Source organism: Schistocerca serialis, chromosome 5 (assembly GCF_023864345.2).
Source record: "Schistocerca serialis cubense isolate TAMUIC-IGC-003099 chromosome 5, iqSchSeri2.2, whole genome shotgun sequence".
Taxonomy (NCBI): Eukaryota; Metazoa; Arthropoda; class Insecta; order Orthoptera; family Acrididae; genus Schistocerca; species Schistocerca serialis.
This window is the reverse complement of record NC_064642.1, coordinates 599,885,416-599,913,025: the sequence shown is the minus strand read 5'-3', so window position 1 is coordinate 599,913,025 and position 27,610 is coordinate 599,885,416. Positions and strand designations below refer to the sequence as shown.

Sequence of the window (27,610 nt, the reverse complement as noted above, 5' to 3'; positions counted from 1 at the left end):
AGGGTAATACGCCAGTATGTCGATGACGAATACACGCTTCCAATGTGCGTTCATCGCGATATCGCTAAACACGGATGCAGCCATCATGATGCTGTAAATCGAACCTGGATTCATCCGAAAAAATGACGTTTTGCCCATTCGTGCACCTAGGTTCGTCGTTGAGTACACCACCGCAGGCGCTCCTGTCTGTGATGCAGCGTCGAGGGTAACTGCTGCCATGGTCTCCGTGCTGATAGTCCATGCTGCTGCAAACGTCGTCCAACTGTTCGTACAGATGGTTGTTGTCTTGCAAACGTCCCCATCTGTTGACTCAGGGATCGAGACGTGGCTGCACGATCCGTTACAGCCATGCGGATAAGATGCCTGTCATCTCGACTGCTAGTGCTACAAGGCCGTTGGGATCCAGCACGGCGTTCCGTATTACCCTCCTGAACCCACCGATTCCATATTCTGGTTACAGTCATTGTATCTCGACCAACGCGATCAGCAATGTCAGGATACGACAAACCGCAATCGCGATAGGCTACAATCCGACCTTTATGAAAGTCGGAAACGCGGTGGTACACATTTCTCCTCCTTACAAGAGGCATCACAACAACGTTTCACCAGGCAACGCCAGTCAACTGCTGTTTGTGTATGCGAAATCGTTTGGAAGCTTTCCTCATGTCAGCACGTTGTAGGTGTCGCCACCGGTGCCAACCTTGTGCTAATGCTCTGAAAAGCTAATCATTTGCATATCACAGCATCGTCTTCCTGTCGGTTAGATTTCGCGTCTGTAGCACGTCATCTTCGTGGTGTAGCAATTTTAATGTCCAGTAGTGTATATGTGACATCAGGTATCTGAACATTTGCAGAGCCCGAAACGCGTAATGATTAAAAGAAAAAGGGTCCAGAAAGGCCGTGTGAGTATTATTTAGCGACCAACCAGCCATTTTAACCCATTTTTATTCTTGCGCTTACATTAGCCTGTGGTCTTGAAATGTTAATCACTTAAACATGTTACCTCGAGAAATGTATTTCCGGAATTTATTTACTCTGCGTTAATTATTTCATGGTACTATGATTTTTTTTACTCTGTCAGCGTATGTCGGTGTGTGAGATACGGTATGCTTTAATCGAGTTCCGAATCCGAAGAGTTACTCCCACATATGGAGCACTCTCTCCCTCAGGATGACAATGGCAGACCACGCTCGAAGTCTGCGACATCTGCCACAATCCGACGCCTTCGGTTCAATCAACCTCCATACAATCTTGACTTGGTCCCATCCGATTTTCATATGTTTTCAAAACTTAAAAGAACAACTCCGACGTCTTCACTTTGTGGTCCAAGCAGAGGCGAGGTTGTGGCTCCGGCAACAGTCATTCTACAGTGACAGCATCAAGAAACTAGTCTCTCGTTGGCGGAAATGTGCTCATAGCCAGAGTGACTAAGTTGAGAAACAAATAGGTATATATCAATAATAAGGATGTAAAATATTAATAATGTTTGTCTTATTTAAAAAGCTTTAAGAGTTTTCACAGCAAAAATTCTGTTGCATTACTTTTCAGCACGCCCTCGTACGTAAATTCACTCACTTTACTACGGAAATATAAAAGTTGTATTTCCTCTGAAGCTTACGTCACAATTTCCGCCCTACTGGATTATGGCGCCATCGTATGAGAATTCATGCTGACTAGAATTGGCGATTATTACTTGCGTATAATAGAATTGTTGGTTGCTTAAAGGACTTAGGAGCGAAGTTATAAACTCCTGGATACATTGGGACATCTACATGGATACTCTGCAAATCACATTCAAGTGCTTAGCAGAGGGTTCATCAAACCTCCTTCACAATTCTCTATTATTCCAGTCTCGTATAGCGCGCGGAAATAATGAACACCTATATCTTACCGTACGAGCTTTGATTTCCCTTATTTTATCGTGGTGATCGTTCCTACCTATGTTGGTCGGCGTCAACAAAACATTTTCACATTCGGAGGAGAAAGTTGGTGACTGGAATTTCGTGAGAAGATTCCGTCGCAACGAAAAACGCCTTTCTTTTCATGATTTCCAGCCCAAAACCTGAACCATTTCTGTGACACTCTGTCCCATATTTCGCGATAATACAAAACGAGCTGCCTTTCTTTGAATTTTTTTCAGTCCTATCTAGTGAGGAGCCAACACCGCGCAGCAGTATTCTAAAAGAGGACGGACAAGAATAGTGTAGGCCGTCTCCTTGGTAGGTCTGTTACATTTTCTAAGTGTCCTGCCAATAAAACACAGTCTTTGGTTAGCCTTCCCCACAACATTTGTATCTGTTCCTTCCAATTTAAATTGTTCGTAATTGTAATACCTAGGTTTTTAGTTGAATTTACTGCTTTCAAATTAGACTGATGCATCGTGTAACCGAAGTTTGACGAGTTCCTTTTAGCAGTCATGTGGATGACCTCACACTTTTCGTTATTCAGGGTCGACTGCCACTTTTCACACCATTCAGATATCTTTTCTAAATCGTTTTTCAGTTTGTTTTGATCTTCTGATGTTATTAGTCGATAAACGACAGCGTCATCTGCAAACAACCGAAGACGGCTGTTCAGATTGTCTCCAAAATTGTTTATATAGATAAGGAGCAGCAAAGGGCCTATAACACTACCTTGGGGAATGTCAGAAATCACTTCTGATTTACTCGATGACTTTTCGTCAATTACTACGCACTGTGAACTCTCTGACAGGAAATCACAAATCCAGTCACATAACTGAGACGATATTCCATAAGCACGCAATTTCACTATGAACCGCTTGTGTGGTACAGTTTCAAAAGCCTTCCGGAAATCCAAGAACACAGAATCGATCTGAAATCACTTATCAATAGCACTCAGCACTTCATGTGAATAAAGAGCTAGTTGTGTTTCACAGGAACGATGTTTTCTAAACCCATGTTGGCTGTGTGTCAATAGACCGTTTTCACGAGGTAATTCATAATGTTCGAATACAATATATGTTCTAAAATCCTGCTGCATATCCACGTTAAAGATATGGGCCTGTAATTTAGTGGATTACTCCTACTACCTTTCTTGAATATTGCTCTGACCTGTGCAACATTTCAGTCCTTGGGTAAGAATCTTTCGTCGAGCGAACGGTTGTATGTGTTTGCTAAGTGTGGATCTAATGCATCAGCATACTCCGAAAGGAACCTAATTGGTATACAGTCTGCATTTGCTTTTATTAAGTGATTTAAATTGCTTCACTACTCCGAGGATATTAACTTCTACGTTACTCCTGTTGGCAGCTGTTCTCGACTCGAATTCTGGAATATTTACTTCGTCTTATTTTGGGAAGGCATTTCGGAAGGCTGTGTTTAGTAACTCTGCTTTGGCAGCACTGTCTTCGATAGTATCTCCATTGCCATCGCGCAGAGAAGGCATTGATTGTTTCTTGTCGCTAACATGCTTCACATACGACCAGAATCTCTTGGAGTTTCTGCCAGGTTTCGAGACAAAGTTTCGTTGTGGAAACTGTTATAGGCATCTCGCATTGCAGTCCGCAAGACATTCGCTGCTTCGATCATGTCACTCCTGGACACGAATAATTATGATGGCTCGACCCGATGGGCGTAGGGATTATCATACACAATGTTTGCCATATCGGTTTCTGAATGATTGCAGTGCTGCTAGTTATCTTCAACACTAACACTACCACCTGAACTAAATATACCATTTCCACTAAATAAAATCCTCTCTATAACACAACATATCATTTCAAAAACATAAACTGTATCGGTAACCATATTTTGGAACGAACTTCCTCAAAATACGAGAGAAACTGAATTCCTTTCTAATCTCATGAGAAAGATAATGGCCCACTTTCTGTCATAATACTTACCTCTTCTGTTTACTTGTCTGCAACTCACACTCGTCAACACCCTGCCCCACATCACCTGCATTTCCTCAATGACTTTTCATTGCCATTTGTCTACACAGCGTGTAAGTAGCCTGTTTAGATTTTCATATTGGTAACGCCACGTAGCGCTCCGTATGAAAATCACTGGCTGTGCTGTGTGCAGTCTGCGGCTGGTTGGCATTGTTGGAATATTCGCTATTGTAGTGTTGGGTAGTTGGATGTGAACAGCGCGTAGCGTTGCGTAGTAGGAGGTGAGCCGTCAGCAGTGGTGGATGTGGGGAGAGAGATGTCGGAGTTTTTTGAGAGCGGATGATCTGGACGTGTGTCCATCACAGACAGTAAATTTGTAAGACTGGATGTCATGAACTGATATATATATATATATATATATATATATATATATATATATATATATATATAATGACTTTTGAACACTATTAAGGTAAATACATTGTTCTCTATCAAAATCTTTCATTTGCTAACTATGCCTATCAGTAGTTGGTGCCTTCAGTAAATAGAATCTTTTATTGAGCTGGCAGTATTGGCGCTCGCTGTATTGCAGTAGTTCGAGTAACGAAGATTTTTGTGAGGTAAGTGATTCATGAAAGGTATAGGTTATTGTTAGTCAGGGCCATTCTTTTGTAGGGATTATTGAAAGTCAGATTGCGTTGCGCTAAAATTATTGTGCGTCGGTTTAGTGATGATCAGAATAAGTAAAGAGAGAAATGTATGAGTACGTTCAGTTTTGCTCAGCTGTTTGAAAATCAAATAACGTATGGGGTTTACCAGCACAGTAATTCATTAATTTTTCTATGGAGACGTTTCAAGCGCTGTTATGATAGTTTACTGTTATTGTCACTGTCGTTTCAATCTTATGATTTCCGCTTCTGGTGACACTAAGCACGGCTCAAACTGTGCAATCTAATCAATACTATACTTATTCTTAATGTCCTTTAGTCTTACTATTATACCAATGCCTATTATTATTATTACTTTATTCACTATTATTATTGTGTTGGTAATTGTTTTTTGTAATAATTTCTCATACGTATGTAACTCAAACAGAAGTACGATTAAAAATTTAAGGTATGTATTGCTCGTGGAGCATTTAAGGTATGTATTGCTCGTCAGGATAATAAATAAACAAATTATTTCGTAATACCACCTCTATTGCTGTACAAACTGCAGCACACTGAATGGCGAAGGAAATGAGCAGCTGCAGACCTGGTCTTGGAGTAGCTGCTGACGCCGAGCAGTGGCAGCACGGCCATGCAGACGGCGTAGCACCAGCCGGCGGCCATGATCTTGGCGGCGGTCCGCAGCTTCAGCCGGCGGTTCAGGTGGATGGCGTACGTGATGGTGTACCAGCGCTCGCACGTGATCACCGTCAGCGTGAACACGGACAGCTCCGACGCGAACACCGTCAGCACCCCAGCCGCCTGGCAGCCCGCACCTGGCGACACACAACACACCAAAAGATCTTTGGTAGTCCGCGGCTCGTGGTCTTGCGGTAGCGTTCTCGATTTCCGCGCACGGGGTCCCGGGTTCCATTGCCGGCGGGGTCAGGGATTTTCTCTGTTTCGAGATGACTGGGTGTTGTGTGTCTTTCGTCATCATTCCGTCCTCATTCACTCGCAAGTCGCCGTAGTGGCGTTAAAGAACGTGTGGAGCGGTGGCCGAACCGCCCCGTGAGGGGTCTCTCGGCCACCAATGCCATACGCTCGTTATTATTATCTTTGATAGTTCGGCGTACGCACACAGAAAACAAGCGACCACGGAAGCATTTCGCGAATGTTAAACGTGTCAGGGACTAAAGACGGATGAAGGAAGGAATCGAGCTGTGACAATAGTTGCAGCAATATTCTCAAGCGATCCAAGAATATACTTGTGTACGGGGGTGGACAAAAGTACGGAAACTTCGCAAACACAACCCAACACCATGCCTAATACGATTTAGGAAAACCGTTACCATTCGAAACAGTTTCATGTCGTCTCGGAATGGACAAATACAGGCCCTGTTGGTTTCAAAGCAATCTTATACCAATATTCTTCCAAAAAAGTTAATATTGGTGGAGGTGAATCACGCACTATTTTCTCCAAATTAGAATTCAGAGGTTCAATAATATTGAGACTGGTGACTGTGGTGGTCTGAGGAGACGCGGCAGTTCATCCTCTTGCTCTCAAAATCAGTTCTGGACGATACGAGCTTTGGGAACATGGGCCCTATCGTTCTGGAACACAGAATCACCATTGGGCTACAATCGTTATAGCTGGAAGTGACCACCAAAAACAACCACATTATCTTTTGGAGTAATGCGACCTTGCAGGGTACCTATGGGGCCCATAATATATCGTGATATGGCTGCTCAAATTACCATAGAGTTCCGCCGTATTTCACTAATGGGAAGTAACTTGGGCCAGAAAGTGGCGTCAGTGTGAAACGAAATTTATCCGACAAAATGACTTGCTTCCATCGTACAGATTTTGTGGCTTCGATTCAAGGTCTTTTTAAGGGCATTTACATCACTGATGAGTGGGTTACAAATTTCAGCACGCTGTGCAATTCCCTCCTTATAGCGCTCCCTTCGTGTTGTTCTGATGGAGACCGATTTCATGACGATGAAAATTACTTCTGCAGTGACCTTCGTAACAGTTGTTCTTTCCAATGATCAGCTCTCACGATCACCCGGCACAGCGGAACGTTTTTCCTGAAACTTTCCTGTGTGCCGGACCAAGACTCGAACTCTGGACCTTTGCCTTTCGCGGGCAAGTGCTCTACCAACCGAGCTACCCAAGCACGACTCCGACCCGTCCTCACAGCTTTAATTCCGCCAGTACCTCGTCTCCTACCCTCCAAACTTCGCAGAAGCTCTCCTGCATACCTTGCAGAACTAGCACTCCTGGAAGAAAGGATACTGCGGAAAGGCAAAGGTCCCGAGTTCGAGTCTCGGTCCGGCACACAGTTTTAATCTGCCAGGAAAGTTTCATATCAGCGCACACTCCGCTACAGAGTGAAAATTTCATTCTGGAACGTTTTTCCTCTTTCCCAGTATGCGGTACAAATCTTCGATACTGTGCCTCTTGAAACAGCAAAGACTTCGACCTTGGTTACTGGAGCACCCCATACGAGCACAAACAATTTTCCCACGCTCGAGTGCGCTTAGCTCCGGGATAATGCTCTCAGAACTACACAGAACACTATTTTGACCACGACTGATTCTTGCAACGTATGGAGGGTGTCATTCATCGTCAAATACAACATCCTGCATGATTACATAGCGCCTGCATTAATGTTCAAGCATGCATTTCTCGCAATATTTCTACTTATGTATTAGCCATCCCCTCCCTGTCCGTGCATAGTAGTCTCGTGTTTTCTATAGACTGTCATAAAACATCTCACCTTCCTTCTGTCTCCTTTATTTTGGGGCACACATTGCTATGCAAATGAAACAACCTCTACAGATATTACACGTTATATGGGATATCTGTTACTGTATGCGTGCATGGCTTACCAGTTTGTTCTATGAGTAATAATTATAATAACACCAATAATAGACTGACCTTCCACACTACTCTCCCCCCCCCCCCCCCAATTCCCCACTACAGACACAAGGACAAAAAATGAAAAAATAACGCAAGAATATTTTAAATAACTATATATTCGTATGGCGTAATCTATATACAGCAACAAGGATAGTGTAACCACATATTTCAAGCATATAACGTGTACTAAAAACAATGAAATATGTTGTTTGTTGTTAGGCGAAGTAATAATAAATCCATAGTCATATAACTGCCTCCATAATGTGGTCTGCCAGCTCATACCTCAAAGCAATATCTTTTAAGCTCCTGGCTACAAACAGATCCAATTCTTCTAGAGTGTCGTCAAAGAAAAACGACTTTGGTAACTAAGATAATATTACGGAAGCGATATTCAGCAATCAAATAACTTAATTAATATACTGTGGGTGGTTTTATGTTTACTAGAAGCCGTGGATTGTTACTAACAACCTGCTAAAAACGACGAGATCATTTAGATAAAATTGAAAATGCTGTGGTCAAATTAAAAGATGTTTTGAACCACGCTGTGGAAAAATACGAGGTAAGTAAAGTAAGATATCCCAACATGGTTTGAGAGAAACAATCGAAAAATTTTGTGAATAATCATAGACTACACTCTCACTGAAAAGAGAATTTCGGAAAACTGATACGGAGATATAAAGGCAAATCATGCATCCATCACAAGTGCTGCACCATCCTAAAACAATTTCCTGGAAAATTTTTTTTAGAAAAAGATAGGAAATTTTTGTGCATATGTAAAGGAAATTAACAGGTTCAGATTTGTGCTCTCATCATATCAGTTGAATCTGAATACTAAATACAGCTGAGACGCTGAATTCAGTATTTACAGTTTTCATCACGCATGCAAATGCTAACATAACGTTTGAATACTATATACATATGTAAACCAGAGATATTAAAATAAGAAACCCAAGTTTTGGGTACATCTACATCTACATGGATATACATCTACATCTACATGGATACTTTTAAAATCAGATTTCAGTACCTGGCAGAGGGTAAACAAATAATCTACCCAGGATACTAGGCCTCTATGCTAATCCATGTTTACTGAAAACCCACTGCATGACAAATCAAGTGAAGTGCCGAGAAAGGGAGGAGGAAACGAAATTATATTTCACGGGTTGAGAGATGATGTGATCTTACTTTAGTTACCATAGAAACTAAGCAACTTTGGCTTTATGAATCCACTAATCAGATGACGTTGCAGCCCTTCTGGCCTTGATGCATCCTCTGGTTAGGTTTGGAAGTGTGTCACAAAGCCATTGGATCCTCTCATAAGGCAAGTTGACTGACAACTGTTGTAACTGGTTCTCCATGTCCGCGGTCCTGTCACAGGGATGAAGTTAATATCAGAGCTGGTGTCAGACACGTTCTCTCAGCGACGGGTCTCGGGATTTTACTGGCTACAGTAGTACCTCAAAATTACAGAGATACAGGTCATCCCAAACAGGAAAGTGCACCTCTCAACCGTTTTTGAGAAAATCGAGTTTGAAAATTATAGGCATGTTTGTGTTGTAATGCTCTGCAGAGCCGCTAGTGTTCAAAGAGAGAGCAGCGAACAGAGTAAGGGATTAGTTTCATAGGCCGATGTCTCTAGTTCTAATCTCGCTGCTGCTAGGTTTTTTCTTCATTCCCACGCAGTTCTAACAAGATATTTACTATAATAGCGGAAAATATCAATATTTAATGATTCGTTTGCTGTTTTTGTAATTTTAACCTTGAAAAAAGAAAAAAAAAGGTTCTTAAGAAGATTGCAAATGAAAGAAGGCAACACGAGAACTTTGAATCAAAGTGGTGTAGTCATTTAACTGTAACTATATTTGTGAAACTCTAATGTATAACCTATGCAGCACTGCCTGAATGAGATGAGGAAAATACCGATGGTAGAAACATGGAAGACAACCATTATCGCGATATACAGTAGATGAACTTTTTCATGCCCACGGTTTTTTCACTGTATCTACTGCAAAACAAACTTGGTTTACATTCATAAACGGTTCTCGGTCGTCACACATTTTTCGATGCATACCTCGGATACCGACGCATAGCGACGATTATTGGTGTAGATAACTCACGAAAAGAAGTAGGGCCTCAAGAGGAATCGATACAGAGGCCTCACAACTATAAAACTACGCACTTACTTCTCAGCTGTGGACACGTTGCATAGCAGCGATCATACAAGGTATACAAAGACGTCTACAGATTTCAGAATAGATTTTTTCGAAAAGGGTGAAAGTGACGGCTCCCTGTTTACATATGTTGCAGTCCTGGTGATGCCCTGCAGACACTGTCAATACGAATCAAATCGGTGAAGAGAAGTTCGTACGTTCCCTTTTGGACAGTTAGTATCTCGCTAAAATGGTGCCCTAGGTCTTCAAATTTCAAATACATATGTGTACAAGCTTAAATAATCGTCATTTATTAATCAACATCAACTCTTTCCCCTTCAGAGCAGTCCCTCTGATACATAATACGCTTATGACAGCTCTTTCTTCAATGTTGGAACTCGCTTTTCGTTATTGTTTTCAACTCCTCCCGCGATTCTGTTTTTATCTCCTCAATGACGGCAAAACGACGTCCTTTGATGGATCTCTTCAGCCTCGGGAATAAAAAGAAGTCGTAGGTTACCATCTCCGGCGGATACGGTGGCTGAGGTAACATAACAGTTTTGTTTTTTGCCAAAAAATCAGGAACGAGCATTGAGATGTGAGCGGGAGTATTATCGTGATGTAATATCCAGGGGTGGTTTTCCGTAAGTCTGGTCGTTTTCTTCGGATTGCTTGACAGAAACGGGGAATAATATACAAGTAGTATCCCTTATTGACCGTTCGACCATAAGCCAGAATTCATGAAGAACTGTCCCACTATAATCGAATAAAATAGTGAGAAGAACCTTGACATGTGATCGAACTTGTAGAATTTCTTTTTTCGGTCTTTGCTCTTCAGTGGGACTTCACTGGAACAGTTGGACCTTGGTTTCGACGTCATACCCATATACCCATGTTTCGTCACCTGTTATAACCTTCTTTAAAAGTACTGGATCACTGTCGACTTTATTCAGAAATTCCTGAGCGATGTCCTGCGACGTCGTTTTTGATCGAAAATCAACAGTTTCGGAACAAACTTCGCTGCTACACATTTCACATCGAAAACATCCGCAAAAACCGCTTGCTATGAGCCAGAGGAAATGTCGACATCATCAGCAACTTCTCTGTTGGTGATTCAGCGATTTTCTATAACCAATTTGTTCACTTCCTCCACTTCGTCGTGAGTAATTAACGTGTAATGGCGTCCAGGGCAGTTGTCGTCTTCAACGTCTTCTCGGAACTCTTTCAAACTGAGCCGTGGTAAAAACTGCTGTTTTGAAGAGCGCACAGCGGCGCGTAGTGTGAAGCAGTCGCCCTTCGTTTCTGGTGGTGGCACCGCTGTGGCAATCACAGCTTTGGTGTCTCCCTCTGGTGGAAAAGGGGAAAGGTTGCCTGTTCACGTCCATTTAAGGGGCGCTATGAGCTCGCCAGGGGTCTGAGTCGGTCAGTCAGGGTCAGTCTCTCATCCCCAGCTTGCTAGTTTATCTCTCGTCGGAATTTGCGAGGCAGTTAGCGTCTGTCTGTCGTTCGGAGTGCTAGTAAGTCAGTAGTTCGGATCAATCTTTACAACTGGCAAAATGAGAGTCTTTCCACTCCGCCAGTAAGAGAACTGAGGAGAACTCAGCGAGTGGTCGCCCGGTCGGGGCTTAGTTCCTGCATCTGAGTCTGCGCGTTAGGCCGCCAGTCTGCTCGAGTTTGCTCAGGCAATGGTCATTGGCGGTTGGATCGATCGGTTGGTTGGTCGCGCAGAGACACGAGATGACTTGTCCGTCTTGAGCGTCGGTGCATGTGAGGTCGCCACGTGAGTCCAGTGGGCCGCGCCGTATAGCGAGGGGTAGTGGCTTCGCGGTCGACACGAGAGCAATAGCAGTCAGCCCACGACATCAGTCTGGCCGGTGCGAGCTGCGACGCCGTGATGTAAATGGTTCTCCGAGCGCTTCTGGGCCCCTTCAATTACCATCTTGTGGAGCTTGGCTCGGTCCTTTTCTGGTACAGGGATGTCGTTTGGCAGTGGGCGTGTTTCCTCTGCATGGTTGGGTCCGAGCCAGTACTTCCGCCGTCGTGTGTCTGGAAGTGACTGGGAGACGCACCAGCAGTGCAGTCGCGACGGAACAGCAGTCACGGACGGAGCAGCGGGCAGTCGGTCGGTTGGTACGGACCAGGAAAGACGGGAGATCGGCGCGCCTTCCTGCGTCCGTTGAAGCGGCTGGCAGCGGACGGTTCGGGGGAGCGATTTGGGGGCGCTGCGCCAGGTCTTCTCGAGATATCGCAGTTTATAATAAGTTAGGTGATTGGTGATATGTTGTTTGATTTACTCTTGTTAAATTCTGCTTGTTTTCTTGGCGAGGTAACCGGCCGTTTTGCTTTGGGGTCGTCCCACCATTCTTCTCCGTTTGCCCACCCGCGGGAAGGTGGTTATTTATAAATTGGGTGGTTCGTTCTTCCCTTGTGGAGTAGTGGCGGGTTAGACCAACCTGTGGTTCGGGTTGTTCGATAATCGCTCTATCAATCTACCGTACGTTAGTAGCTGCCTCTGCCATGTTTGTCGGATTCGGTGTGTTAACGAATTTATTGCTTGGAGTGTAACGGACTAATTCCTGAAATATGTTTTTACCTTGCCTATCTTCTTGAGAGGCGGTGTATGTGCACTGTAGAGCATGTTAACTCGTTTGGCCAACCTTGCATAATTTTATATAAGATTGCATTTCATGGTCATTTTAGCATATAAAGTTGCCACCCTTCCACCGTAAGACTTTTCTTAGAAGTTAAAATCACGTTGCACCTTCGGTGGCAAGTTAATCTTTTAATTTTAGTGTTCTGTACCATTTCCATCCCTCCTACGGGGTGCATAGTTTGTGTGTTTGTGTGATATGTTAAAACTTTTAGTTTAAAGTAATATGGTGTGTTGCAGATTTGTACCAGGGTACTCTTTCAGAGGTTGTTGTGAGCGGTCGTGGCTACGGCCATATCAAAAGGGAGCGGCAAGCTTCTCAGCCCGAAAGATCATACACTCAAAAATTTGTTTCTTTCTGCCTCTGAATAAATTGTACTTGATATTTAGAGGGTGCTTTCTGCTTATAATTTTAAATCTGTTTCTTTAAAAAAAACGTATTTAGGAATAAAATTCCCATTTGTTAAAAGCAATTTAATTATGATTTCAACAGTTACTCCCTGGAAACTACTTCCACGCTCACATAGTGTGATTAAATATGTTAATGTTCTTGATGAATCGCTAGTAAATAAAATAAATTCTTAAGAAAATTCTTTGAAAAGTAAATTCACGGTTCACAAACGTTTGTTTATATCACTCGTAAACTGTTGTTCTACTCATAGTGGATTCGCCAAAAGCCACAGTGAACATTTTGAAAGTGGTGGTGCACCTTATTTCATTTTTCAAGAAAAATTTAATGTAAATTTTTCGATCCATGTATTTCGAAACTAAAAATTCGCAGAGCATTCAAAAACATGAATAACTTTCCTGACGGTTGAAGTCGTCAGAGGTAGGGAAATGGTGGGTTCGAGGCTGTGGTGAGGGGTAGAGGCGCTACAGAAGTCTCTAAATATTTTATTTTTCTTTGCCTCAGGCAGTACAGGCGTTCATGGTCCCACTCGCTTCGAATACCGCTCACTCGACGGTTTTGGTCGCCCTGCTTTGCTGAGGACGCAGCCCCGTTGCCCGTGGCCCAGATGTGACAGCCAACAGCGAATTCTTCGATGACGGCCCCGCGCTATGCCGACCGGCTCCCCACAGGGGCAGAAAGCGAATGGTGGCAAGCGGGTGTCCTCTGCAGCAGCCAGGATGCGACTCCCTACCTCTAGACAGGGGCCGACCATGCTGTTAGGAGGGCTGCTGTTGGCCACTGTTGGCTGGCTCGAGTCCCTTTTGAAGTCAGAGGGTTCGAACCTTGGCCCCGCCTCAGACTGGACGTGTGCTCCTCCGTCGGAAGCTTCATATGGACGCCCGTGTAGCGCAGCACCGTCGCCTCAGACATCTGTGACACTAAAGACACTAGTATTACTTGAGTGCCCCCTATTTATACCCGGCAGTGCGCATATTTTTTACGAATATGCCTCTTCTAGTTACGTACTGACACTCGTTAGTTTAGCGCTAGTGTGTTGGTTTGGATGTCAGCTTGTGGCCAGAGTTACTCTCAGTCCCACTGAGCACCACGTTTCAGCATCTCTTGCGCCCACGTTGGTCTGGCATACTTTGAAACTTCACGTAGCCTGACCGAGCGAGGTGGCGCAGTGGTTAGCACACTGGACTCCCATTCAGGAGGACGACGGTTCAATCCCGCGTCCGGCCATCCTCATTTGGGTTTCCGTGCCGGCCGGTGTGGCCGTGCGGTTTTAAGCGCTTCAGTTTGGAACCGCGTGTCCGCTACGGTCGCAGGTTCGAATCCTGCCTCGGGCATGGATGTGTGTGATGTCCTTAGGTTAGTTAGGTTTAAGTAGTTCTAAGTTCTAGGGGACTGATGACCTCAGAAGTTAAGTCCCATAGTGCTCAGAGCCATTTGAACCATTTTTTTTTTTTGGGTTTTCTTGACTTCCCTAAATCGCTTCAGGCAAAGGCCGGGATGGTTCCTTTGAAAGGGCACGGTCGACTTCCTTCCCCGTCCTTCCCTAATCCGATCAGATCGATAACCTCTTAGTTTGGTCTCTTCCCCCAAACAACCGCCGGCCAGTGTGATCGAGCGGTTCTAAGCGCTTCAGTCTGGCACCGCGTGACCGGTACTGTCGCAGGTTCAAATCCTTCCCCGGGCATGGATGTGTGTGATGTCCTCAGGTTAGTTACGTTTAAGTAGTTTTAAGTTCTAGGGGACCGATGACCTCAGATGTTAAGTCCCATAGTGCTCAGAGCCATTTGAACCATTTGAAGCCAAACAACCCAAGCCAATGTTACCTGAGTTACGTGTATGGCTGCTATCCACCACTGCAAATTCACACTAAAAGTGCCTTACGCAGCGAAGCCGCTTCACTGCCAACAATAAATTAAATATTCAAAACAGTTGAAAACGCAGACATACGAGAGTCACTCCAAAAGAAATCCACACAACTTTTTTTTTTAAATCCATCTTTTATTCTACATGTTTGAAAGTTTTACAGTGTGTAGATACATCCTTTAGGAACAATATTTTCATTTCTCCACATAATTTCCATATCTCTCAACTGCCTTACGCCATTTTGGAACCAGCGCCTGTATACCCGCATGGCAAAATTCTGGACCAACCTGTTGGAGCCACTGTTTGGCAGCGTGCACAAGGGAGTCATCATCTTCAAACCTTGTTCGACAAAGAGAGTCTTTCAGTTTCCCAACGAGATGACAGTCACATGGAGCTAGGTCGGGACTGTAAGGCGGGTGTTTCAGTGTTGTCCATCCGAGTTTTATGATCGCTTCCATGGATTTTTGACTGACGTGTGGCCGTGCATTGTCGTGCAGCAGCAAAACATCTTGCTTTTGCCGATGTGGTCGAACACAACTCAGTCGATCTTGAAGTTTCTTCAGTGTCGTCACATACGCAACAGAATTTATGGTGGTTCCACTTGGCATGATGTCCACAAGCAAGAGTCCTTCGGAATCGAAAAACACTGTAGCCATAACTTTTCCAGTAGAAGGTGTGGTTTTGAATTTTTTTTCTTGAGTGAGTTTGCATCATGCCACTTCATTGTTTGCCTGTTCGTCTCTGGTGAAAAATGACGGAGCCGTATTTCATCACCTGTCACAATTCTTCCAAGAAATTTATCTCCACCATTCTCGTACTGTTCCAAAAGTTCGCTGCATACCGTTTTTCTTGCTTCTTTGTGAGCCACTGTCAACATCCTGGGAACCCACCTGCCACAAACCTTTTTTAACGCCACCACTTTCAGTATTCTGCAAACACCTCCTTCCCCTATCCCAACGTAGCGTGACAACTGGTTCACTGTGATGCGTCTGTCACCAGTCACCAATTCGTTAACTCTCTGCACATTGTGTTGAGTGTGTGCAGTACGAGGCCTGCGTCTACCTACATCTACATTTGTATTCCGCAAGCCACCCAACAGTGTGTGGCGGAGGGCAACTCACGTGCACTGTCATTACCTCCCTCTCCTGTTCCAGTCGCGTATGGTTCGTGGGAAGAACGACTGCCGGAAAGCCTCCGTGCGCACTCGGATCTCTCTAATTTTACATTCGTGATCTCCTCGGGAGGTATAAGTAGGGGGAAGCAATATATTCGATACCTCATCCAGAAACGCACCCCCTCGAAACCTGGCGAGCAAGCTACACCGCGATGCAGAGCGCCTCTCTTGCAGAGTCTGCTAAACATTTCCGTAACGCTATCACACTTACCAAATAACCCTGTGACGAAACGGGCCACTCTTCTTTGGATTTTCTATATCTCCTCCGTCAACCCGACCTGGTACGGATCCCACACTGATGAGCAATACTCAAGTATAGGTCGAACGAGTGTTTTGTAAGCCACCTGCTTTGTTGATGGGCTACATTTTCTAAGGACTCTCCCAATGAATCTCAACCTGGCACCCGCCTTACCAACTATTAATTTTATATGATCATTCCACTTCAAATCGTTCCGTATGCGTACTCCCAGATATTTTACAGAAGTAACTGCTACCAGTCTTTGTTCCGCTATCATATAATCATACAATAATGGATCCTTCTTTATATGTATTCGCAGTACATTACATTTGTCTATGTTAAGGGTCAGTAGCCACTCCCAGGACCAAGTGCCTATTCACTGCAGATTTTCCTGCATTTCGCTGCAATTTTCTAATGCTGCAACTTCTCTGTATACTACAGCATCATCCGTGGAAAGCCGCATGGAACTTCCGATTCTATCTATTAGGTCATTTACATATATTGTGAAAAGCAATGGTCCCATAACATTCCTCTGTGGCATGCCAGAGGTTACTTTAACGTCTGTAGACGTCTCTCAATTGAGAACAACATGCTGTGTTCTGTTTCCTAAAAACTCTTCAATCCAGTCACACAGCTGGTCTGATACTCCGTAGGCTCCTACTTTATTTATCAGGCGACAGTGCGGAACTGTATCGAACGCCTTCCGGAAGTGAAGGAAAACGGCATCTACTTGGGAGCCTGTATCTAATATTTTCTGGGTCTCATGAACAAATAAGGCGAGTTGATTCTCACACGATCGCTGTTTTCACAATCCATGTTGATTACTACAGAGTAGATTCTGGGTTTCCAGAAATGACATGATACGCTAGCAAAAAACATGTTCTAAAATTCTACAACGGATCGATGTCAGAGAAATAGGCCTACAATTTTGCGCATCTGCTCGGCGACCCTTCTTGGAACCTTCTGTTCCTCTAGAGTCTTGCTGTACACGGCTGTTATAAGGGGGCAAGTTCTTTGGAGTACTCTGTGTAGAATCGAATTGGTATCCCGTCAGAGCCAGTGGACTGCCCTCTGTTGAGTGATTTCAGTTGCTTTTCTACTCCTTGGACACTTATTTCGATGTCAGCCATTTTTTCGTTCGTGCGAGAGTTTAGAGAAGGAACTGCAGTGTGGTCTTCCTCTGTGAAACAACTTTGGAAAAAGGTATTTAGTATTTCAGCTTTGCGCGAGTCATCCTCCGTTTCAATGCCACTATCATCCCAGAGTGTATGGATATGCTGTTTCGATCCACTTACTGATTTAATGTAAGACCAGAACTTCCAAGGATTTTCTGTCAAGTCGGTGCATAGAATTTTACTTTCGAATTCGCTGAACGCTTCAAGGATAGCCCTCGTTACGCTAACTTTGACATCGTTTAGCTTGTGTTTGTCTGAGAGGTTTTGGCTGCATTTAAATTTGTAGTGAAGCTATGTTTGCTTTCGCAGTAGTTTCCTAACTTTGTTGTTGAATCACGGTGGGTTTCTCTTGTCCCTCACAGTTTTACTCGGCACGTACCTGTCTAAAACGCATTTTACGATTGCCATGATCTTTTTCCATAAGCACTCAACATTGTCAGCGTCGGAACAGAAATTTTCGTTTTGATCTGTTAGGTAGTCTTAAATCTGCCTTCTATTACTCTTTCTAAACAGATGAACCTTCCTCCCTTTTTTTATATTTCTATTTACTTGCATATTCAGGGATGCTGCAACGGCCTTAGGATCACTGATTCCGTTCTGCGCTTACAGAGTCGAAAAGTTCGCGTCAGTTTGTTATGAGTAGGTCCTGCCGCTGAGAGGACAGTCCTCAATACTGCCGTGTCATCACGTAACCTGCTTGACCACCGACTAACTGTACCGCGATCGACAGCAGTTCTCCATAGGCCTTTTTCAACCTCTTGTGGGTGTTTCCCACTGTCTCGTTTTCACAGCACAGGAATTCTATGTCAGCACGTTGCTTCTGACGAACGTCAAGTGTAGCAGGCACCTTGAAGACATGCTGTGAGGGTGCCACTCACAGGAACAGGTTGAACACAAGTTTGAAAACAAGCGGGAAGGATGTATCTACACACCGTAAAACCCTCACACATGCAGAATGAAAACGTTAGGAACATGTATCCCAACAAGATACACTACTGGCCATTAAATTTGCTACACCACGAAGATGACGTGCTACAGACGCGAAATTTAACCGACAGGAAGATGTGTGATATGCAAATGATTAGCTCTTCAGAGCATTCACACAAGGTTGGCACCGGTGACGACACCTACAACGTGCTGACATGAAAAAAGTTTCCAACCGATTTCTCATACACAAACAGCAGTTCACCGGCATTGCCTAGTGAAACGTTGTTGTGATGCCTCGTGTAAGGAGGAGAAATGCGTACCATCAAGTTTCCGACTTTGAGAAAGGTCGGATTGTAGCCTATAGCGATTGCGGTTTTTCGTATCGCGACATTGCTGCTCGCGTTGGTCGAGATACGATGACTGTTAGCAGATATGGAATCGGTGGGTTCAGGAGGGTAAAACGGAACGCCGTGCTGGGTCCCAACGGCCTCGTATCACTAGCAGTCGAGATGACAGGCATCTTATCCGCGTGGCTCTAACTGATCGTGCAGCCTCGTCTCGACCCCTGAGTCAGCATACGGGGAAGTTTGCAAGACAACAACCATCTGCACGAACAGTTCGACGACGTTTGAAGGAGCATGGCCTATCGCGTCGGAGACCGTGGCTGCGGTTACCCTTCACGCTGCATCACAGACAGGAGCGCTTGCGATGGTGTTCTCAACGACGAACCTGGGTGCACGAATGGCAAAACGCCATTTTTTCGGATGAATCCAAGTCCTGTTTATAGCATCATGATGGTCGCATCCATGTTTGGCGACATCGCGGTGTACGCACATTGGAAGCGTGTATTCGTCATCGCCATGCTGGCGTATCACCCGCCGTGATGGTATGGGGTCACTTCTTGTTCGCATTGACGCCACTTTGTATAGTGAACGTTACATTTCAGACCCATGGCTCTACCCCTCATTCAATCCCTGCGAAACTACATTTCAGCAGGACAATGCACGACCGCATGTTGCAGGTCCTGTACGGGCATTTCTGGATACAGAAAATGTTCGACTGCTGCCCCGGCCAGCACATTCTCCAGATCTCTCACCAATTGAAAACGGCTGGCCAATGGTGGCCGAGCAACTGGCTCATACCAATACGCCAATCACTAGTCGTGATGAACTGTGGTATCGTGTCGAAGCTGCATAGGCAGCTGTACCTGTACACGCCATCCAAGCTCTGTTTGATTCAATGCCCAGGCGTATCAAGGCCGTTATTACGGCCGGAGGTGGTTGTTCTGGGTACTGATTTCTCACGATCTATGCACCCAAATTGCATGAAAATATAATCACATGTCAGTTCTAGTATAATATATTTGTCCAATGAATACCCGTGTATCATCTGCATTTCTTCTTGGTGTAGCAATTTTAATGGTCAGTAGTTTATTTTCCAAATCGGGTGCATAAACCCCGAAATTAAAAAGTTGCCATTACTTTCTGATCGCACCCCATATACGGTGCGTAGTAACCAGTACTAAGCGTCGTTATGTGTACGTTCGCACCTGTCTGCCAGGCGACGGCGGTGGTGAAGTAGCGGCCGACGGAGCGCGCGTCCTGCGCGGCGAGCAGCAGCAGGTAGAGGCCCATGCAGAGGTCGGCGGCGGCCAGCTGCGCCATCAGGAAGCCGGGCACGGAGCGGCGCGCGCAGCCCAGCACCAGCAGCACGGCCAGGTTGCCGGCGAGCGCCGCCAGCGCCACCAGCCAGACGGCGCCGCGCAGCGCCCAGCCGCCCATCAGGTCCTCGCACGGGCTGAACGCGTCCGGCCGCGGCCGGCACTCCACCTGGCGGTAGTTCTGCGACAGCCGGCCGCACTCGGCGCGCACCGGAGACACCGTCACCTGCCGGTTCAAAAAATGACTCTGAGCACTATGGGACTTAACATCTTAGGTCATCAGTCCCCTAGAAATAAGAACTACTTAAACGTAACTAACCTAAGGACATCACACACATCCATGCCCGAGGCAGGATTCGAACCTTAGTAGCAGCGCAGTTCCAGACTATACCGTATAGAACCGCTCGGACAACCCGGCCGGCCGTGACCTGCCGGCACAGAGCGTACCGCGCTTCCACAGAGAGATACAGGCACATCTGGGAAAGTTCAGGGCCAAAATCTTAAACATGGCTGTGGATCATCAGCTGCATAAATATGAAGAGCAGTGAACACATTGGGGGATCACTCTGTTGTAGAAATAATTCCAAAGTCAAGATCGCTTAAATGCTCTTTACTGCACAACCTGTTTCTACACACTAAGGGTGCCATCATCGGATCTCAATGTAGATTTAACATTTATAAAGCAATTGGATATAACGATAGAGGAGGCAGGCAATGATTTTATATCAGATGGTCTGCCTCATGTATCGCTATATCCAAATGGTTTATAAATGTTAATCTACATTCAGATCCGATGATGGCACCTTTAGTGTATTGAAACCAGTTATCCAGTAAACAGCATATAAGCGGTTGAGATTTTCACTCTGCAGCTGAGTGTGCGTTGGTTCATAACAGCGCACACTCCGCTGCAGAGTGAAAATCTCATTCTGGTAACATCCCCCAGGCTGTGGCTAAGCCATGTCTCCGCAACATCCTTTCTTCCAGAAGTGCTGGTTTTTAAAGGTTCTCATGGGAAGTTTCTGTGAAATTTGGAAGGTAGGAGACGAGGTACTGGCTGAAGTAAAGCTGTGAGGACGGGGTGTGAGACGTGCTTGGGTAGCTCAGTTGGTAGAGCACTTGCCCAGGAAAGGCAAAGGTCCCGCGTTCGAGTCTCGGTCCAGCACATAGTATATAAGCGATCTTGGCTTTTTAATTGTTTCCAAATATGAAGAGGCTGCAAAAATAGTCAGTTGCAAAACCATGTTTTATTAGCCCTTGACATAGGTTTCCATATTTCTAAAAATATCTTCTTCAGAAGGAGTGGGCCTTGCTACATTACTTTACAATATGTGGTGATGTAACAACTACTTCTGAAGATATTTTTAGAAATATCGAAACGGAGGTCAAGGGAAAATAAACGTTTGTTTTGCAACTGGTTGACTGATTTTTTCAACCTCTTCATAGAACAGGATGCTTCGTACACCACATATTTCAAGACTGCATGGGAACCAATATCCTGTATCTAGCCAGAGATAACTCCATGAAGTTCCCCTCCCTTACTCGTACTTTGTAACAGGTAGCCTACTGGTGTTAACAAGAATGAACTGGGGTTGAAGAGAGGACCAATAATAATACACTACTCAAAAGAATTAGGCATCTGTGATACTAGACTGAGCAATAATTGAGGACTGAGTGTGTAACCAAATTGTTGTTGTTGTTGTGGTCTTCAGTCCTGAGACTGGTTTGATGCAGCTCTCCATGCTACCCTATCCTATGCAAGCTTCTTCATCTCCCAGTACTTACTGAAACCTACATCCATCTGAATCTGCTTAGTGTATTCATCTCTTGGTCTCCCTCTACGATTTTTACCCTCCACGTTGCCCTCCAATGCTAAATTTGTGATCCCTTGATGCCTCAGAACATGCCCTACTAACCGGTACCTACTTTTTGTCAAGTTGAGCCACAAACTCCTCTTCTCCCCAATTCTATTAAATACTTCATCATTAGTTATGTAATCCACCATTCTAATCTTCGGCATTCTTCTGTAGCACCACATTTCGAAAGCTTCTATTCTCTTCTTGTCCAAACTATTTATCGTCCATGTTTCACTTCCATACATGGCTACACTCCGTACAAATACTTTCAGAAACGACTTCCTGACACTTAAATCTATACTCGATGTTAACAAATTTCTCTTCTTCAGAAACGCTTTCCTTGCCATTGCCAGTCTACATTTTATATCTTCTCTACTTCGACCATCATCAGTTATTTTGCTCCCCAAATAGCAAAACTCCTTTACTACTTTAAGTGTCTCATTTCCTAATCTAACTCCCTCAGCATCACCCGACTTAATTCGACTACATTCCATTATCCTCGTTTTGCTTTTGTTGATGTTCACTGTATATCCTCCTTTCAAGACACTATCCATTCCGTTCAACTGCTCTGCCAAGTCATTTGCTGTGTCTGATAGAATTACAATGTCATCGGCGAACCTCAAAGTTTTTATTTCTTCTCCATGGATTTTAATACCTACTCCGAATTTCTCTTTCGTTTCCTTTACTGCTTGCTCATTATACAGACTGCATAATATCGGGGAGAGGCTACAACCCTGTCTCACACCTTTCCCAACCACTGCTTCCCTTTCGTGCCCCTCGACTCTTATAACTGCCATCTGGTTACTGTACAAATTGTAAATAGCCCTTCGCTTCCTGTATTTTACCCCTGCCACCTTTAGAATTTGAAAGAGAGTGTTCCAGTCAACATTGTCAAAAGCTTTATGTAGGTCTACTATTGCTAGAATGGTAGGTTGGCCTTTCATTGATCTTTCTTCTAAGGTAAGCTGTAGGGTCAGTATTGCCTCACGTGTTCCAATATTTCTACAGAATCCAAACTGATCTTCCCTGAGGTCGGCTTCTACCAGTTTTTCCATTCGTCTGTAAAGAATTCGTGTTACTATTTTGCTGCTGTGACTTATGAAACTGATAGATCGGTAATTTTCACATCTGTCAACACCTGCTTTCTTTGGGATTGGAATTATTATATTCTTCTTGAAGTCTGAGGATATTTCACCTGTCTCATATATCTTGCTCACCAGATGGTAGAGTTTTGTCAGGACTGACTCTCCCAAGGCCGTCAGTAGTTCTAATGAGAAGTTTTCTTTTCCCGGGGCCTTGTTTCAACTTTATTTTTCACATCTCTCTTGATTTACTCACATATAAAAAAAGTGGAAACAATCATTCATGCCCTTACCCCGAATGCTTTTCATTGGACTCTGAGAGCTTCAATAAGATGCATGCCAGTGTGGTATCACGTATCGACACCCCCCCCCCCCCCCCGACGTCATTAAGTTGGTAACGGAATGGCAAGCTCCAACAGCAGTCGCGCGGGATCTGGTGGACTCAACTGTGTGCACCTGCAGCGCCACACCTCCAGCAGCTCAGGACTACGAGCGCGACTATGCCACTGCGATGTAGGACGGCCGACGGCAGGCACTAGCCCACTGACACACAGACCACTTTGCTACATGTTGCAACACAGACGCCACCTAGACATCGCTTCATCGTTTGTGCTGCAGTTCAGAGAGTCGCTTCCTTGTGGCCACCGAGAGCTGGACTTCATTTCTTGAATGAGAGCTCTTGAGAGTTTTTTGAGAGCCCGTGGTAAACAGGGGACGACCGCGAGCATGTGCTTCGAGCATGTACCATATAATTTCGATGAGGATTAGGTCGCGATTCACTGCTGTCCAGGCTTCACAAGAGATCCCTTGTAATGCTTCTGGCATTAACGAGCATGAGAAGGAATTCAGGGCCACCAACGTACGCAGTAGTCACCACATGACCCAACAGGATTTTTCAGATGTAGCGCTTGGCGGTACGGTGACCAAGGACAACGATGATATTAGCACGACTGTCAACATTTGGCAGGTTGACTGTGCTCATCTCTGAATAACACCTTTCTGCTGCGACGAAGTTGCCAGTTGACATTGGGACGCAAGAGCTGAAGGCAAGCTGAGAGATATCGTTTCAGTGGGGGTACTTGAACAGAACATCACTAGCAGGACAAGGTTCGTGTGACGCCACTCTGCATTGTTGGCAAATTTATTCAGGATGGCTGCGATGACGTCATCCAAGATGGCGGCGTGTAGACTTGGCAACAGCGCAGGAGCGTCATCCAAGATGGCGGATTTTGGCGGGAAAATAGGTTATTGGAGGTAGCTGAATTGGCCTAACACCCAGAAAAATTCATGGGAAATTTGAATGTTGGCAGGAAAATACACTCCTGGAAATGGAAAAAAGAACACATTGACACCGGTGTGTCAGACCCACCATACTTGCTCTGGACACTGCAAGAGGGCTGTACAAGCAATGATCACACGCACGGCACAGCGGACACACCAGGAACCGCGGTGTTGGCCGTCGAATGGCGCTAGCAGCGCAGAATTTGTGCACCGCCGCCGTCAGTGTCAGCCAGTTTGCCGTGGCATACCGAGCTCCATCGCAGTCTTTAACACTGGTAGCATGCCGCGACAGCGTGGACGTGAACCGTATGTGCAGTTGACGGACTTTGAGCGAGGGCGTGTAGTGGGCATGCGGGAGGCCGGGTGGACGTACCGCCGAATTGCTCAACACGTGGGGCGTGAGGTCTCCACAGTACATCGATGTTGTCGCCAGTGGTCGGCGGAAGGTGCACGTGCCCGTCGACCTGGGACCGGACCGCAGCGACGCACGGATGCACGCCAAGACCGTAGGATCCTACGCAGTGCCGTAGGGGACCGCACCGCCACTTCCCAGCAAATTAGGGACACTGTTGCTCCTGGGGTATCGGCGAGGACCATTCGCAACCGTCTCCATGAAGCTGGGCTACGGTCCCGCACACCGTTAGGCCGTCTTCCGCTCACGCCCCAACATCGTGCAGCCCGCCTCCAGTGGTGTCGCGACAGGCGTGAATGGAGGGACGAATAGAGACGTGTCGTCTTCAGCGATGAGAGTCGCTTCTGCCTTGATGCCAATGATGGTCGTATGCGTGTTTGGCGCCGTGCAGGTGAGCGCCACAATCAGGACTGCATACGACCGAGGCACACAGGGCCAACACCCGGCATCATGGTGTGGGGAGCGATCTCCTACACTGGCCGTACACCACTGGTGATCGTCGAGGGGACACTGAATAGTGCACGGTACATCCAAACCGTCATCGAACCCATCGTTCTACCATTCCTAGACCGGCAAGGGATCTTGCTGTTCCAACAGGACAATGCACGTCCGCATGTATCCCGTGCCACCCAACGTGCTCTAGAAGGTGTAAGTCAACTACCCTGGCCAGCAAGATCTCTGGATCTGTCCCCCATTGACCATGTTTGGGACTGGATGAAGCGTCGTCTCACGCGGTCTGCACGTCCAGCACGAACGCTGGTCCAACTGTGGCGCCAGGTGGAAATGGCATGGCAAGCCGTTCCACAGGACTACATCCAGCATCTCTACGATCGTCTCCATGGGAGAATAGCAGCCTGCATTGCTGCGAAAGGTGGATATACACTGTACTAGTGCCAACATTGTGCATGCTCTGTTGCCTGTGTCTATGTGCCTGTGGTTCTGTCAGTGTGATCATGTGATGTATCTGACCCCAGGAATGTGTCAATAAAGTTTCCCCTTCCTGGGACAATGAATTCACGGTGTTCTTATTTCAATTTCCAGGAGTGTAGGTCAATTGTGCTATGACCACTAACCTAACCCCCAGAAAATTGGCGCAAAATTTGAATTTTGTCTGGAAAATATGCCAATTGTGCTATGTCCACTAACCTAATCATCCAGAAAAAATTGGCGCAAATTAAAATTCCAACACGATAATGGATGCAAAAACCATACAGTAATTGTCTATATTATTATTCATTATCATTTATTATCATTCATTATTATTTATTGTTATTTATTATTATTATTGGCCTACCTCCACTAGAAAATTGCGCAAAACTGAAATTCCGACACTATAATGTCTTGAAAACTGTACTTCTATTTATTATTATTATCATTTATTTTCATTTATTATTTATTCAAGATGTCCGATTTCGGCGGGAAGAAAGCCATTTGCGTTACATCCATAGTAAAAATCTGTCACAAGTTCAAATTCCAACACCATAATCGATCACACATACGAAATAGCCAACATCCTACGAACTTTGACCGTCACTTATCTGTTTTCACAGCTAACCCATCACAGTCGCGTGAGATAAGAAACTGCACTTGTACAAACCTATTTCACATCCTCTGATTTTGCAAGGAAAAAGGACTGAAGTCTTTATTTCAAGCAGTACAGTCATCAGTTGCTCTCCAACAGTCTTAGTACACATCCTTGAGCTCGCAGCAACACACAGTGCGCTCGCCAAACGGTCCAAACTCCAACTTACTTAGTTCAAATCGTCGCCAGCAGAGGAGGCTGCCCCCGCCCGGCTGACGTCGACTTATTTGTGTGTCGGCTGGCACGCACTCCCCTCATCCACGTCAAAGCTCCCCGGCACGCAGGTGGCTGCCAGCGCTAGCCGCTGGACGCTGTAAACATGTTTTCGCTTGACACGCCGGAACCAGCCGATGCGTACGTCAGACCAGGCGGTCCAGCACGTGTGTTCACTACGAAGTCCTTCTCTAAGTTAACAGATCATGCGAGTCTCATTATTCATTCGACATAGTGAACCATCGCTTGCCCCAACCTACATACCACCGCAATTTAACCAAACACAAAGTTCACATCACTACTTAATTGTATTGATCAATTAATTAACCTCGCTGCTGCAGAAAGCGCCACGTTCACATGGACTTGGGATGAATTTTCGCCGATGCCACACCAACCTGGACTTTGAATCAAATAGTTAAAGTCTCTACCACGATCCTCAACCGACCGCCACATCCCCATACCAACCCATGTTCATGCACTGAGCTGTATTAACGTTTACTAATGTACATTAACTTATATGACACTTTCTCTATAGAAATAAGTTAACGTTGAATTTTGGCAGTCACTTTGTCTTTCGCTACCAACATAAGAAAACTGTGGCAAACAAAGCTCACCTCCACTAACTTGTCACCCGACCGCCACCTCCTCCTAGGGACTGCTGGTAAAAGGACTCAGCCTGCACTAGACTGATCGAGAGAAGAAGGACTTTATTTTATTTGCCAGCACTTTATTTACCGTTTAATTATATTTATCACAGAATACACGCTCAGACATGTCCCACAGCATACAGACCTGCAAACTACTCCTACATAACTCATGTATAAGGCTGTACACACACGCTTGCTAATTGTAAGCCGTCAGAAAAGTCACTGCACAGCCTACAGACGTGGGTAGTACACCTAAATACTTCAAAATTTTTACGCCCATAGAACGGAACAACTATTAAATTGTGCCGGCCGAAGTGGCCGTGCGGTTAAAGGCGCTGTAGCCTGAAACCGCAAGACCGCTACGGTCGCAGGATCGAATCCTGCCTCGGGCATGGATGTTTGTAATGTCCTTAGGTTAGTTAGGTTTAACTAGTTCTAAGTTCTAGGGGACGAATGACCTCAGCAGTTGAGTCCCATAGTGCTCAGAGCCATTTGAACCATTTTGAACTATTAAATTGTCTAAATAATAATACATCTAAAATATCCTGCTCGCTAATCGTCAACTTTTCAAAATCATACACCAGTCTTTATTTAAACAATTAGAGAGAGAGACAGCACACCCTTTGTATTCGCCACTCAGTCCACAGTCCAACTGACTTAGTACACAGAACCATTGACACAGGACCCCCCCCCCCCCGACAGCAGATTATTACCCAAGTACAGTTTTCCATGATGTCCGCAAACAGCGTGTTCTCCACTAGATCTAGCACTCAGTCCCACCACCAGAATACTCTTTCATCCTTTTCCTGACGTAAACCAAGGTCCTCTACTTTAAAATTGCGCAAAAACCACTCAGACTGCGCTGTGCTGC

The 27,610-nt window shown here is 45.2% G+C and overlaps 1 protein-coding gene across 1 annotated transcript in view; it reads right to left on the bottom strand.

Moving 5' to 3' along the window:
- The window catches only part of LOC126482125 (lutropin-choriogonadotropic hormone receptor-like), a 367,911-nt gene that overhangs the window by 25,904 nt on the left and 314,397 nt on the right, over positions 1 to 27,610 (bottom strand). The window contains exons 12-14 of the mRNA XM_050106101.1: positions 20,117 to 20,145; positions 19,559 to 19,895; positions 5,105 to 5,333 (exon numbers count right to left, since the gene is read on the bottom strand). Of these exons, the coding sequence (XP_049962058.1) occupies positions 5,105 to 5,333; positions 19,559 to 19,895; positions 20,117 to 20,145 (595 nt within the window). The remainder of the gene's footprint in view (positions 1 to 5,104; positions 5,334 to 19,558; positions 19,896 to 20,116; positions 20,146 to 27,610) is intronic.